At 42.0% G+C, this 15,882-nt stretch overlaps 1 protein-coding gene across 1 annotated transcript in view; it reads right to left on the bottom strand.

The window, feature by feature from the left end:
* Nucleotides 1-865: 865 nt before the first annotated feature.
* USP39 (ubiquitin specific peptidase 39) overlaps nt 866-15,882 on the bottom strand; it is a 54,453-nt gene continuing 39,436 nt past the window's right edge. Inside the window, exons 10-13 of the mRNA XM_082257005.1 lie at nt 7,514-7,656; nt 4,997-5,132; nt 3,907-3,993; nt 866-1,157 (exon numbers count right to left, since the gene is read on the bottom strand). Coding sequence (XP_082113131.1) covers nt 1,110-1,157; nt 3,907-3,993; nt 4,997-5,132; nt 7,514-7,656 — 414 coding nt within the window. The 3' untranslated portion in view covers nt 866-1,109. The remainder of the gene's footprint in view (nt 1,158-3,906; nt 3,994-4,996; nt 5,133-7,513; nt 7,657-15,882) is intronic.

Below are 15,882 nucleotides of genomic sequence, written 5' to 3'. Positions count from 1 at the left end.
TCTATTTCTGCACACATACAGTATATGATGAAAGCCAACCTACTTTAACCCCTCCCTGGACCTTCATAGCAGCTTTTTAACTGGGTCTTAATGCTGGGAGGCAGGGCAGACTCCTTGATCACAGATTGGCTGTCACTTGATAGGGAGCCTGTCCTGCCAGCTCCTGGTCATAAACAGAAAAAGCTCAGCTGTCTGACAGCTCAGTCATTAAGCTAGTGTATGTTCTCAGAAACCTCAGCTGCCATGGACACGTGTGTGTCGCGTGTTCAGTGTTAAGGCCCACCCTTCCTGCCACTGTACATATGCTATACATGGTCATCAAGATGTGTAAGCAAATGTAAACCCTAATGGCAGGATATATAGTTGAATAAATCACTGTGTATCATAAACTGCCATTTCTTTTTAATAAAGTACAGTTTTCACCTTTGTTACATCTCACACTGATTTCCTGCAGCCTCATTGCAACCACTCGCTGTCTGCATGTGCTACAGTGATGAGTGCATGGCATTTCACAGGGTGGCTTTCCTGATGGTAATAACAGTGGACCAACGTTTGTTGCGATGGCCGCTGTAGCTTCACTAGTAGTCCATCTGACAAGGTGACAACACAAGAGCAGAGTGTGGAAACAGGCACAGAATGTGGTCACCCTATAACAGGAAGCCTTCCATCATCACCAGGAATCATTCAATGAAAGCTGAGGAATTAAACCTTGAAAATAAAATGAAATTACATTTATGTTAAAGCCTAAGAAATTTCAGTGATAGGAGTTACATGTACTTTAATAAGAATCACAATAGGTAGAATGTTTAGGGAAAACGGATTTAATGTATATTAAACAAAAAAAAAAAAAAAAAACACAAACAGAAGCCTTTAACCTTTCTCCATAGATTTAATATAAAAATATACAAATTCACAAAACTCCTGGAAAAACAGGAATAGACATTTTGCAGAGAGGTTGCATCATGGCAGAAGGCTGTTAAAGCTCTTCAACGTGTATTGCGTCTTCAACAGGCCAACTGGTCTCACATTCCAGTAAATATTTACACTTCAAACCACAAAATCTACTGCCCCAGTACTCGCATGTTCTCTTTCCAGAAGATCAATTTCCCTCATGCACCCTCCTGATTCTGTTCACCATCGTCACGTCTCTTCCAAATCTGCGAACAAAATTCTAATTATATTTTATACAGTATACGCACACGCGCGCGCACACACACACACACACACACACACACACACACACACACACAGGTTCTTCAAAAAAGTTTCTGCACTTTAATTAAACGCCATTAAATAAAAAAAAATAAAAAAAATAAAAAAAAAAAAAAAAAAAAAAGAAGAAGAAGAAACTTTTTAAAGACCCCCCTCGTATGTGTACAGTGCCTTAAAAAAGTATTCACACCCCTTGAAATTTTCCACATTTTGTCATGTTACAACCAAAACCATAAATGTATTTTATTGGGATTTTATGTGATAGACCAACACAAAGTGGCACATAATTGTGAAGTGGAAGGAAAATGATAAATGGTTTTTAACATTTTTACAAATAAATATGAGAAAAGTGTGGCATGCATTTGTATTCAGCCCCCCTGAGTCAACACTTTGTAGAACCACCTTTAGCTGCAATTACAGCTGTAAGTCAGCTTTGCACATCTAGAGTGAAAGTTTTGCCCATTCTTCTTTGCAGAACAGCTCAAGCTCTCCAAGATTGGATGGAGAGCGTCTGAACAGCAATTTTCAAGTCTTGCCACACATTCTCAAATCGGATTTAGGTCTGGACTTTGACTGGGCCATTCTAACACATTAACTTCTTAACGACCGCCCCCCCCCCCGCAGATTTATTGCGGCAGGCAGCCCCTCCTGCAAGAACCGACTTAGCTCAACGTCAATCGCGCGCCTGCAGCTAGGGGGCAAGTGCGCGCCAGCATGCTCCCGCCCCCACTCAGCAGCAGAGACTCCGATGCATGGGGCTGGCGGCTCTGATTGCCGCCAGGCACCCGCGATCACTCCCCGCTGAGAGAGAAGGACGGTCAGCTGTTGTAAACACAGCTGACCGTTCTCTCTGGAATGATCACAGCGCGCCTGTGATCCTTCTATATAGGATCACAGGTCTCGGTGATCATTTCAAAAGCCCAACCCCCATACATTTAGAAACACTCCCCTAGGCTTGCATTTAACCCCTGAATAATGACCGCGCAATTGTCCGTTAAAGTAACACAGTGCCGAATCACAAAAAATTGCCTGGTCATTAAGGGGGCAAATCCTTTCTGGTCTAGAAGTGGTTATTATGCTTTGATCAAAACCATTCCATTGTAGCTCTGGCTGTATGTTTAGGATCGTTGTCCTGCTGAAAGGTGAACCTCCGCCCCAGTCTTGTGTCTTTTGCAGACTCTAAGATTTGTATTTGGCTTCATCCATCTTTCCATCAACTCTGACCAGCTTCCCTGTCCCTGCTGAAGAAAAACATCCCCACACCATGATGCTGCCACCACCATGTTTTACGGTGGAGATGATGTGGTCAGGGTGATGCGCAGTGTTAGTTTTACGTCACACATAGCGTTTTGTTTTTAGGCCAAAAAGTTCAATTTTGGTCTCATCTGACCAGAGCACCTTCTTCCACATGTTTGCTGTGTCCCCCACATGGCTTCTCGCAAACAGGAATTCTTATGGCTTTTTAACAATGGCTTTCTTCTTGGCACTCTTCCATAAAGGCCAGATTTGTGGAGTGCACGACTAATAGTTGTCCTGTGGACAGATTCGCTCACCTGAGCTGTGGAGCTCTGCAGCTCCTCCAGATTTACCATGGGCCTCTTGGCTGCTTCTCTGAATAATGCTCTCCATGCCCAGCCCGTCAGTTTAGGTGGACGGCCATGTCTTGGTAGGTTTGCAGTTGTGCCATACGCTTTCCATTTTCAGATGATGGATTGAACAGCGCTCCGTGTGATGTTCAAAGCTTGAAAATGTTTTTTTTTTTTTTTTTAGAACCTAACACTGCTTTAAACTTCTCCACAACTTTATCCCTGACCTGTCTGGTGTGTTCCTTGGCCTTCATACTGCTGTTTGTTCACTAAGGTTCGCTAACAAACCTCTGAAGGCTTCACAGAGCTGTATTTATACCAAGATTAAATTACACACAGGTGGAATTTATTTCCTATATAGGTGACTTCTGAAGGCAATTGGTTCCACTAGATTTTAGTTAGTGGTATCCAAGTAAAGGGGGCCAATGACAAAATGCACGCCACACTTTAGATATTTACAAAAAAAATTGAAAACCATTTATCATCGGATTGTTAGTACAGCGCCTCCTCCAGAGCGATCAGTTTATTTGTTCAGCCCTGCTGGGTTGAACGAAAAAAAAACAAAAAAATAAACGTGTACTAGGGCTTTACTTGAATCGTATGGGGGCTAACTAGGGGGCAACATCTAATTGGTTGGTATTTACAACAAGACAATAAAGCTTTACGATAAGACTGACACAGGCCATAAGATATTATAAGATGCAAGCTCACCTACCTATGCAGATAAATATACTCTATATAACTTTCTTTGACAGAGGACAAGAACATGAACTACTTCAATGAAACAAAAAAGGGAACAGTCTCTGAAAAATAAGCATATAATTCCTAGACTGCTTCAGAGAGAGGTATTACACAATTATTTACCTTGTTCAATGCACTGCCTAAAACCTTCACAAATACATTTACAGAGTAAAGTACTGAGCCTTCAAAAACCATCTTCATTCCAAAGACATTGCTCACTCATGGAATGGGCTCTTCAGAATTATTACACAATGTTACCTGTGTAAATATCAGTGGTTGCTTGGAATGGTCTGTAGGAATGGTCTATATGCAGAGTGCTGAATTCTGAATACACTGGATAGACAGAAGACAATACTGCAGAATATACCTGAATATAGGCTTCTGAGAGGGTGATCATCTGGGGTAAAATGTCTGTGACTTGCAAGTCTTGCAGCTCATACCATTTTCCTGTGCCCTGTACATACAAAAAAAAAGATGGAAACTGTCAACAAAGCACATAAATCTTTTTCAGCATCCTATAAATATGTGCTGGGTTATTATGACTCAGACATATGAGGCTGTGTGACAAGTATCAATTATGTCAGTACCACCACATAGGCTCTTTCATGGCAACCCCTGGCTGCAGTAAAGGAGATCTAATCCTAAGCACAAATCTAGTTTTAGGCCTTCTAAACAATGGTTTTGCCATGGGCAAAGTTCAAAGGAGTATATCGCTTGTCTGCTGAATAGGCTGCTATGAAACTTACAGAATATCTGGTTTTGTTGAGTTGAAAAATACCCTAGACAACTGTCTGATCAAACTGGGAATCGGATATTCGATCAGAGCCCTCTTAAAACTCTAAACTAGGACCACAATGAGCATTCATGAATAGTCCTCAGGATGCCATTAGAGCATTGATCTTCCTTTCTCTTCCCCCCTCCCTATTTGTCATCTTTCCAATTTCTGTTATTTTCATCTGAGATTGTTCTATACTTTATCCTGTAAAATATGTAAAATAAAAAAATCACTAAAAATAATTTCTCCCTTTCACAAGGTGATGAACTCTAGGATTTGGAGAAAAAAAAAAACCCTAAAGGCTGTAGAACCACTACATTCATTCATTTACCATGGTTTATATCAGCCTTTTAAAATATATGAGATTTCAGATGTAGAGCCATACATCTTCACAAGCCTAGATCTAATACCAGAAACAAGTACTTATGTGCACTTGTTTCCCTACGTTTTTGTCCTTCCACAGAATCCAGCTACTCTATGCACATCAACAGAAAATGCATTTGTGGTAGAATTACATATGGCTAAACCAAGCGTACACCTTATCTCCCTAAAGGATGCAGTTCAAGTCCTTGAAAGTGCATATGTAGATATATATATATATATATATATATATATATATATATATATAACTGATAGATATAAACTGATAGACAAACAGATGTAAAACAAGCTGAGCACTCACATGGTGAAGGACATGGATACGATATGAGCCTTCATTGGGTTTCCCATCATGCACTACATTTGCAACAAGGTCATAAGTTGTGTTCTTGTGCAAAGCCTGGCTTTCCTCTGCCAAGTACTCCCGCAGATCTACATTCCTGTTTAGGTAACAGAGAAAAAAAAATAAAATAAAGGGGAACGTGGTTTAGGAAAATGAATATCACTGGCACACACTCTGCTCTTTACGAAGAGCAGTACGATTCCATAGCTGTGGACAATTCAAGATAGGTGTTTCTAGTACACAAGAACAGCTTACCTAGCGGGTAACAGGTATATCTTTCAGTTGTAGCTCCTTAAGTGGTTGTAAAGGCTCAAGGATTTTTACCTTCATGCGTAAAAAACCTCCTCTGTGCAGCAGCCCCCCCCCCCCCCCCCCCAATACTTATCTGAGCCTCATCTTCCTCCAGCGATGTGCACAAGAGCCCCTACTCTCCAGGAACTCTCCGACCTCATTGGCTTAGACAGCAGCAGGAGCCATTGGATCCTGCTGCTGTCAATCACAGCCAATGAGGAGAGAGAGGATGCAGGGCCGGGAAATAACTGTGTGTGTGAATGGACACGCAGAGCCACAGCTCATGAACGAGCGTGCTTGGGTTGCCCCATTGCAAGCTGCTTGCTATGGGGGCACCCGGCAGAAAGGAGGGGCCAAGAGTGACGGCGAGGGACCCGAGAAGAGGAAGAGGACAAGTATAACATTTTTGTTTTATTTTTTTTTAATTTAAAAAGAAATGCCCTTAATGTCACTTTAATTCTTAACCCCTTCTGTCTCCAAGTAGAAGCTCACCACCGGTCCACCCGTGGAAGCACATACGTGGTTTAACACTAGGCTTCCACTATGTATTTTTAGTCCGCTGAGTGTTCTACTGCACGCGTTATTTTAAAGGGAATGTAAAGACCTTTTTAATGCACCAAGTTAAAGAGGAAGTAAACTTCCATCTTTAAGTATTACCTATAGGTAAGCCTATATCAAGGGTTACCTATAGGTAGTGTAAATATCTCCTAAACATGCACAGTTTAGGAGATATTTACTGTCCTAGCAGCCAGTAACATCACTGGCGCATGTGCTCTGAAGGAATGGCCGCCTGTACAGTTTCTTCAGAGCAGTGTTGTGCCGCGAACCAGCAGCTTCAGCACCTGCAAACCCAAAAGGAAGACCCGGTATAGATAGATGCCGTTTCCAGCGATGCGATGTCAGGTTTTGTTTTCAGGTAATTTTCACATATTGTGCTAGTATGCAATGCATACTAGCACATTATGCCTTTGCCTTGCAGGTAAGGCAAAAAAGAAAAAGGCAGCTGTTTACAACCGCTTTAACCCACAATGCAATCTTTACTAATAACCCAATTCACAATTTTTATTCACTTAAAATCTGTATACAGTTTCAAAGAGGTCATGATCAGAGCAGCTTCTTTGCATCTATATCAGGATGGGCAGAGGGAGTGGTGCTGTTTGCAGCCAACTAGCGCCAGTGATGTAGTCAACCTGTCATCCGTTTCTGATGGGAACTGCAGTCATTCATAGCAGGGCTAGTCAGGAGGCCTGTCAACCTTATCCACAGCTACCGCCAATCTCTCTTGGCAGGGGACATGTCAACTTATGTCAATGAAAAGAGGGGGGGGGGGGGGTCCAAGCCGACCATAGTGTAGGACCTGGCAGTGTGAGTACATCATCCGGCAGGGTCTTATGTGTCCCACAGCAGCAGTTCTTCCCCTTGTCTACAGTGCCTGGCTGCAACAGCTCTGGTAAAATAGCCACGAAGGGAGTTGTGCCCTGGTCTTCCATCATCACAGATGTCTGGACTGCACAAGGATTTAAAAGACACACTTATCTACTTTTAGGTGCAACTTTTAGCTTTTGTTCTCTACAATAAATTTGCTTACTACACTGTGGTGGTCAACTTGGCACCCCTCTCTTTTCTGTTCACGGCTTTGGGGTTCCTAGCCTGACAGAGGAGGCAGCCTAGCTCAGCCTGTAGTCAGCTTACCACTAATTAGAAGTTGCTCACAGCCTCCAGATTACGGTTTCCAGCCAGCTGCAACACAGCAGCTCTCAGGAGCAGTTTTTCTGCTCTGGTTATTTTATTTCAATTTGTCTAAGGTTTTTATTTTCCCTGTGTGATAAGCGCCATACAGTCATTTCTTTTTTAGTTAACTGTGATGTCACAGGCTGACTGCAGAACTGCAAGATGTTGTTTTTATTACAGGACCTACTGCTCATGTCCGTCTGTCATGATTACCACAGGTCTGAACCGGTGTTTAGCTTTGACAGAATGGAACAGGAAGGGGGACACAGAAAAAAATGGCAAGTTCACTAGGTCTTTATAATTCATAATGCAGCAAAACATTTACAAAAACACACAGTTTTGTGGCTTAACATGCATTTTAGAATTGTCTGGAGGAAGGGCAGACGACAAGAGGAGCCTCTACAGTTTGTCAGAACTGCAGTAAAAATTGTGTCAGTTAGCTGTGACATTACTTACGTGATAGGGAAATTCACAATAGTTGGGTTCTTCTCCACAAAAAAGTTGTTCTTTGTAAAGCGTTTAATGCAAAATATCAAATATGGCGGAAGCTTGGTCAGTTGGAATCGCTTTAGGAAGTTCTCTTTATAGGTCTTGTACTCCTGTACAAAAAGGTCAATCGCGGTTACTTTCCACAACAGTGAACAGAAAAGAAAATGTACCTTCTAGAAAGGCCAATAATATGAAATGAAAAAGAAGCAGGAATGTAAAGTAAGCACAGTCAAAGAGCTTGTATTTAGAACGTGTGAAAAATATGCAATTACCAGACTTGCTACATGACTGCCATAGTTATTTTCCACTTGGCAGCATTCTGCACTTCACATACTACAATATGAATGAATGATCTCCCCGAATATTTTTCCTAAGGCAGATACGTCTTACAACATTTTTGTCAAATCTATAAATTCACAAGTCTGCAGTACAGCAAAGCAAGGAAGGTTTCCCCCTCGTGGTAGCCCTGCAGTTACTTATATTTTAGAGTGTGTGAAGCAGACATGAAAATAGCTTAACAGGTATTGCAGTGCTGCTTAAAAAATAGGATTTCTGGTTTACTGGTAAAATCCTTTTCTTGGAGCACATTAGGGGATACAGAGGAGTTCATAATCATGACTACTTGGGTTATGCCGCCACCTTCAGGTGAATGGACACAAAAAAGGCAGAACACCTATCAAGGCATAATCCCTCTCAGCTTAGCCTCAGTTTTGTAGCAAGCAATGAAGAGTACATACAAAAGAGGGCTCTCTGTGCCCTGTGATATACTCAAAGAAAAATAAATGTTAAAAACTAATGCATAGCAAAATCTAAGAATTAGTCACAATTTACGAATGCATTAAAAAAAAAAAAAAAAAAAAAAAGCAGAAACAATTTCACCATCCTAAACAGTCAATAATATAGAATTCACCGTACCATCGTATCAAACCTATACTTTGCGATACATGTTAATACATCTGGTACGCATGGTTGAGGATATTGTCATTTTATAAGTCAAAAAAAGAAAAAATTACATATACATACATACATACACACACACACAGTAAAACAATGGATTGAGAGCAACTTGGTTTAAGAGCGCTTTGCAAGACAAGCTCAATTTTTTTATAAATCTTGACTCGATGAACAAGCGATGTCTTGACATACAAGTAGGGTCATGCCACAACTGAGTATAAAAGACAAGAGAGGCGCCTCGAAGTGTAGCAATATGGTTACATTTAATGACGGTACAACATTTAGCAATCCACATGGTTGAGGATTAAAACAGGCATATATACTGTAAGTATGCAGGCATCCGGGGGGTTAAGCTGTCCACATAGATCACCGTCCTCACCACCAACGTCATTCCTTCCATGCTGCGCTGCCGAGGTCTTCAAGCCTCTCTTTTAGATCGCTCTACTGCAGGGTAGTCTTCCCCCAGTGATGATTGCAGACTGACAGCGGTGAGAGCCGGACAATGGTCTATGTGGACAGCTTTACCCCAGATGTCTGCATACTTAGATGTGCCTCTTATTTATCAACCATGCGGGTTGCTAAATGTTGAACCTTCATTAAATGTAACCATATTGCTACAGTTGGAGGCTCCTCTTTTATACTCCGTAGCTCCTGCTGGATTTTGCTTCTAATCCCCTTGTGGAGGCTGCCTTTTGTGGATGGACATTTTATGGTTACACAACCTATCACATTACTGTAATCTTTTTATATTGACTATAAACTGAAGGACTTATGAAAAAATGGTTGAGGAACATTGAATCATCTGAGTTTCCATCATTTCTTATGGGAAAATTTGCTTTGACGTACTGTGCTTTGGATTACAAGCATGTTTCCAGAATGAATTATGCTCGCAATCCAAGGTTTTACTGTAGTTTTAAAACTAACCATGTCAATTATTTTAGATGTACATCACTGACTGTGGGTACTTGACACTGGACTTCAGGCATTTTGGCATTTCCCTCTCCCCAGTCTTCCTCCAGACTCAGTCCACTGCTTCCGCAGGTCCCCCAAGGTCTGGAATCGGTCCTTCACCACAATCTTCCTCAGGGTCCGGTCACCTCTTCTCGTTGTGCAGCGTTTTCTGCCACACTTTTTCCTTCCCACAGACTTCCCACTGAGGTGCCTTGATACAGCACTCTGGGAACAGCCTATTCGTTCAGAAATTTCTTTCTGTGTCTTACCCTCTTGCTTGAGGGTGTCAATGATGGCCTTCTGGACAGCAGTCAGGTCGGCAGTCTTACCCATGATTGCGGTTTTGAGTAATGAACCAGGCTGGGAGTTTTTAAAGGCCTCAGGAATCTTTTGCAGGTGTTTAGAGTTAATTAGTTGATTCAGATGATTAGGTTAATAGCTCGTTTAGAGAACCTTTTCATGATATGCTAATTTTTTGAGATAGGAATTTTGGGTTTTCATGAGCTGTATGCCAAAATCATCAATATTAAAACAATAAAAGGTTTGCACTACTTCAGTTGTGTGTAATGAATCTAAAATATATGAAAGTCTAATGTTTATCAGTACATTACAGAAAATAATGAACTTTATCACAATATGCTAATTTTTTGTGAGGGACCTGTATATATTTTTTTAAAGAAGTTTAGAAATTGAATATGTTCTGCTCCCACTCATTATTGGCTCTCCCTTTAATGGTTCAATGTGTAGACGGCACTATTACTGATACGTTGTGCTTCGAAGGCGTTTGAGAAATGAAGGGGTTAACTAAGTGAGAGAGGCAGAGATTAATACTTTGTTGCCATGCTCTCCAGCCTTCCCCTTGCCAAAGTCAGAGGGGCAAACCGCATCAGCGGGTGGCTGTTTTACAACCAGATGTGATGTTAGTGGTTTACCAGAAATTACGTTTCGACTGGACTCTGGGTGAGACACCAATATTCCAGGTGGAAGCTCTAGGGAGGAGGGTGCTTATGATTGCCGCTGCCACTTGAGATTGATTTATTGGGCTGAACCAATGATGCATTGCTTTGCTTTTTATTTTTGTGAGTAGTTTTTTTTTTTTTCCTTTTAATAAAAAATGTTTTTACGGTATCTTTTCCAAATCATATTTGGAGGAGGCATTCACATGGATATTTGGGAGTATGATGGTCAAGAGGTCTGCAATTTTATTACATAGCGCACAGTGTGTCGATCTATAATATAAGAGGCATAACCTGGTGGGTTTCAGCCTGTGGGGAGAGGAGCAGCACTGAATCATTTAATGTAACACACTAGAAGATTTGTCTGATTTCACGTTTTTGGATATGAGAGGACTTTCACTGTGAGCTTTGACTTTTTCTAATCACGGAAGCACTGAGAGTGGATTTTAGTATCTGTTGGACTTTAATATTAGAGCAAATAAATTTTACTAATCGCTGTCTAGTTTGTTGTTAAATCTGAATGCCTAGAAATTCACATCCAGTATCCCCCCCATCAGACAAATCTCTGCAAAAACTTTCAGGTGAAAAGCCATTCTCCAGGAAGTCCACCTACTAATTCTCCACACCTGGAATGTGCATGATGGACAGGGCTGGATTGTGAAGTTCTGTGAAGACAAGCTCAATCAGATCAGCTTATTCCTGAGTAGTGCGAATTCTTGTCCCTCCTTGATGGTTGATATATGCCGTATCATTATCCAACTGTACCCTGTCAGGGAGACCCCAAAGACAGACCAGAGTAGGAGAGCTAGCTTGATCACCCAAAGTTTGTCTTTTCCCTGAAGATAGGCATTCTCCGGAACACCTCCTCAGCCTGACATCTGCCGTCAGGACCTTCAAATTCACCGTAACATAAGATTTCCTGGTATCTAGCTTCTGCGTGGAAAGCCATTCCAGAGACTACCTCGTCTTGGGAGTCAGATACTTCGGCATGATTAAAGCACTCCTGAATTTGTCCTATACCAAAAGGTGATTGGGTTGCAGAACTGTAGAGTTCTGCAGAACGCCTGTATCCCTGCAACATCCTGAGGGATTTTACCTAGACTCAAAAAGACAGGCATTTCTCCTGCAGAAGCAGTACTTCTGACTGACAGGCATTGAGGGCAAAGCCTACAGTGGGTATAGAAAATCAACCTCCTTTAAAAAAAAAAAAAAAAAAAAAAAAAAAAATCACATTTTGTTGCTTTGCAGTCTGAAATGAAGACAGGCAGTTTTTTTGTTATCCAGCTGCAATTTACTCTATTTACTTTATGCAACTTAGAACATCCAAGTGAAAGATAGAAACCCCAACATGTCAGAAAAAAACAAAACAGAATCATAAGGTTGGAAAAGGGTCACCTCCCCTTGTTTCAGTATTTTGTTGAACCACCTTTTGCTTTAATTACAGCCTTTAGTCTGTTGGGCAATGTCTCTAACTTTGCAATATTTGCCCACTCTTCTTTGCAGAACTTCTCAAGATCAGTTAAATTTGATGGTGACCGTTTGTGGACTGCAGTCTTCAAGTTATTCCACAGATTTTCAATAGGGTTTAAGTCTGGGCTCTGACTAGGCCATGCAAGGTCGTTCACCTTTTTCTCCTTCAACCACTATGTGGTCATTTTTGCTGTTTGCTTTGGGTCATTGTCTTGTTGGAAGGTAAACCTTCTTCCCAATGACAACTTTCTGGCAGAGGGCAGCAGATTTTCCTCAAGAATTTGACGATATTTTACCCCATCCATTTTCCTTCTATCCTGACAAGTGCTCCAGTCCCTGCTGCAGATAAACACCCCCATACATGGATATTACCCCATCCATGCTTTACTGTAGGAATGGTGTTATTTGGATGGTGAGCTGTATTGGATTTCCGCCAGACATACAGTGCATCCGTAAAGTATTCACAGTGCTTCACGTTTTCCACATTTTGTTCTGTTTCAGCCCTATTCCAAAATGGATTAAATTTTATATGTTCCTCAACATTCTACAAACCTTACCCCATAATGACAATGTGAAAAGTTTGTTTAAAATCTTTGCAAATGTATTAAAAATAAAAACCGAAAAAAAATCATATGTACATAAGTAGTAACAGCCTTTGTACAACAGTTTGTTGAAGCCTGTTTGGCACCAATTACAGCCTCAAGTCTTTTTGAGTATGATGCTACAAGCTGGCACACCTATTTTTGGGCAGTTTCTCCCATTCTTCTTTGCAGGACCTCTCGAACCCCATCAGGTTGGATGGGGAGCATTAGTGCACAGCCATTTTCAGATCTCTCCAGAGATGTTCAAATCGGGTTCAAGTCTGGTTTCTGGCTGGGCCGCTCAAGGACATTCACCGAGTTGTTCTGTAGCCACTCCTTTGTTAACTTGGCTGTGTGCTTAGGGTCATTGTCCTGTTGAAAGATGAACCTTTGCCCCAGTCTGAGGTACAGAGCGCTCTGGAGCAGGTTTTCATCAAGGATGTCTCTGTACAATTCTGCATTCATCTTTCCCTTGATCCTGACTAGTCTCCCAGTTTCTGTCGCTGAAAGACATCCCCATATCATGATGCTGCCACTACCATGCTTCACTGTAGGGATGGTATTGGCCAGGTGATAAGCGGTGTCTGGTTTCCTCCAGACATGACGCTTGCCATTCAGACCAAAGAGTTCAATCTTTGTATTCATCAGACCAGAGAATTTGGTTTCTCATGGTCAGAGTCCTTCAGGTGCCTTTTGGCAAACCCCAGGAGGGCTGTCATGTGCCTTTTACTGGAGGAGTGGCTTCAGTCTTGCCACTCTAACCATACATGCCTGATTGATGAGTGCTGCAGAGATGGTTATTCCTCCGGAAGCTTCTCTCTCTCCACAGAGAAACACAGGAGCTCTGTTAGAGTGACTTTCAGGGTCTTGGTCACCTCCCTGACTAAGGTTCTTCTCCCCCAATCACTGTTTGGCTGGGTGGCCCTGCTCTAGGAAGAGTCCTGGTGGTTCCAAACGTCTTCCATTTACGGATGATGGAGGCCACTGTGCTCATTGGGACCTTCAATGCTGCAGAAATTTTTCTGTACCCTTCTCCAGCTCTATGCCTTAATACAATCCTGTCTAGGAGGTCTACAGAGAAATCCATGGCTTGATTTGTGCTCTGATATGCACTGTTACCTGTGGGTCCTTATATAGACAGGTGTGTGCCTTTCCAAATCATGTCCAATTGTAATTTACCACAGTTGTACTCCAAGTTGTAGAAACATCTCAAGGATGATCAGTGAAAACAGGATGCACCTGAGCTCAATTTTCAGCGTCATGGCAAAGGCTGTAAATTATTATGCAAATGAAACTTTTTTTTGCTTTTATTTTTAATAAATTTGCAAAGGATTTCAAACAAACTTCTTTCACATTGTCATTATGGGGAATTGTTTGTAGAATTTTGTGCAAAATAATGAATTTAATCCATTTTGGAATAAGGTTGTAACATAAAATGTAGAAAAAGTGAAGCGCTGCAAATACTTTCCGGATGCACTGTATTGTTTGTGGTCGAGGCCAAGTAATTCAATTTTAGTCTCACCTGACCATAAGACCTTTTTCCATGTGGCCTCAGAATCTTCAAGGTGAGTTTTGTCAAAGCTCAGTCGTGACTGTATGTGGCCTTTCTTGAGTAGCAGCTTTTTTCTTGCAACCCTCCCATGCAAGCCACATTTGTGGAGAATTTGTGATATTGTTGTCACATGCACACGATGACCACTCTGTCATAAATTCCTGCAACTGCTTCAGAGTTGCTGTAGGCCTCTTGGTAGCCTCTCTGAGCAGTTTCCTCCTGGCTCTTTCATCCTGTTTGGAGCAACGTCCTGATTCAGGTAGGGTGGGTGTTGTATCAAATACCTTCCACTTAATAATAGACTTTGTTGTGGCTCCAGGTATTGATAAAGTCTTTGAAATTTTTTTGTATCCATCTCCTGACTTGTGCCTGTCCACAGCTTTATCCCTGAGATCTTTTAACAGTGCCTTGAAACTCATAGTTGATTGTATGCTTTAGTTGCATACCAGGGACTGAAATGCTCCATGAAAGCTCTTTTCACGTGGAGCTAATAAGGAGGGGTGTTACTGCCCAGATCACTGGGTGAAACCAAAGAGAAAAAAGCCTAATAAAAAAAACGAATGCAGCCACCACCACATCTAAGCTGTAATAATTACATTTTTGGTTTTGGGTTAAATATCACTTTAATCTGACCGTACAGGGAGAACTTGGCAGGGGAATCTCCCCCCAACCTAATAAAAGGAGCCCATCTCATTGTCGTTCTCCCCACCTCTCTGCCTGCACAATGCCATGGCTTTCTGAATGTTAATCAGGGCTGAGTACCTCAGAGGGAAGCAGGCACTCAGCTGACAGGTGAATGTGTACAATGATAACAGCGCAACAGAAACGTATGTGCTAGAAAAAACAGGCTAGCTCCTGAATACGCATACACATAGTGAGAGCCTTTAGGGCGGGGACAGAGGACACTTACGTCACTTTCGGTGCATTCACATCCTGTGTTTAGAACGCAAGCTTGTTTCAGGAACGGAACAACAGCGCTTCCAAGATATACATCAGCTTGGAAACATTTTGTGCCCATCCTGGCACATATATGTGGGAGTGTGACCGCTAATACTTTTATTTGTATGAGGACATATATATTTTTAACAAATATTGGTGGCACCATGGCACTTTTTGGATTGGCACGGATTCAAGTGGATCAAGCATGCCGACAGTGAAATCCAGCACTTGGTGTGATTGCAGAACATGGATTTTTAGTGATATAAGTTTGAAGCACTTTATTTAGTGCGACAGGAACTGTTGGGACTATTTTTATTTGATCTAATTTATTGGATGTTTCACTCTTGAGCGCTGTACACCTTTTTCTTTTTTTACTCAGCTGACAGGAGTGTTGATCTAAGCTTGAATACCTTTGTGTGGCGTCAATCCCCAAAAAAGACAAGTATCCTGGTGCCGCTGCTCACAGACAGGTAGGCATCACTGTAGTCAGATACGGTTGGAGGCAGGATGGTGTGGATTCAAGCAGGGGCCACTGCTGTAGGGCACTCTATAGTGGAATCACTGCCCACAACTATCCAAAAGCTTCTAAAAAGTGAAGGGACACTGCCACAGCTCCCCACACACAGATGCATTCACCAGTCCATGCTGTAGGGCCATTTCATACCCAAACCTCGCCTGTCACAGCAGGCCTTCAGGGACTCTACTTCCCTCCAGGAGACCACAGCCCTAAACTTGTACAGCACTGTGCCAGTAAGGCCACCGAATACGCTGTAGGTCATTGCCCACAAGATGCAACACTGAATGGCAGATATTACAAGCCGTCCCTGCTCTTGCATGTGGGGTCTGGGTACAGTCCTTCTTGAACTTCTGGCCATACTGAATCATGTGGACAGTGCCAACCTCAGCCCCAGTAGAGGATGTAAGGAACAGGCA

The sequence above is a fragment of the Pelophylax lessonae genome (genome assembly GCF_965119305.1).
Source record: "Pelophylax lessonae genome assembly, chromosome: 4".
Taxonomy (NCBI): Eukaryota; Metazoa; Chordata; class Amphibia; order Anura; family Ranidae; genus Pelophylax; species Pelophylax lessonae.
The sequence above is the reverse complement of the archived record's forward strand: the minus strand, read 5'-3'. Positions and strand labels throughout refer to the sequence as shown.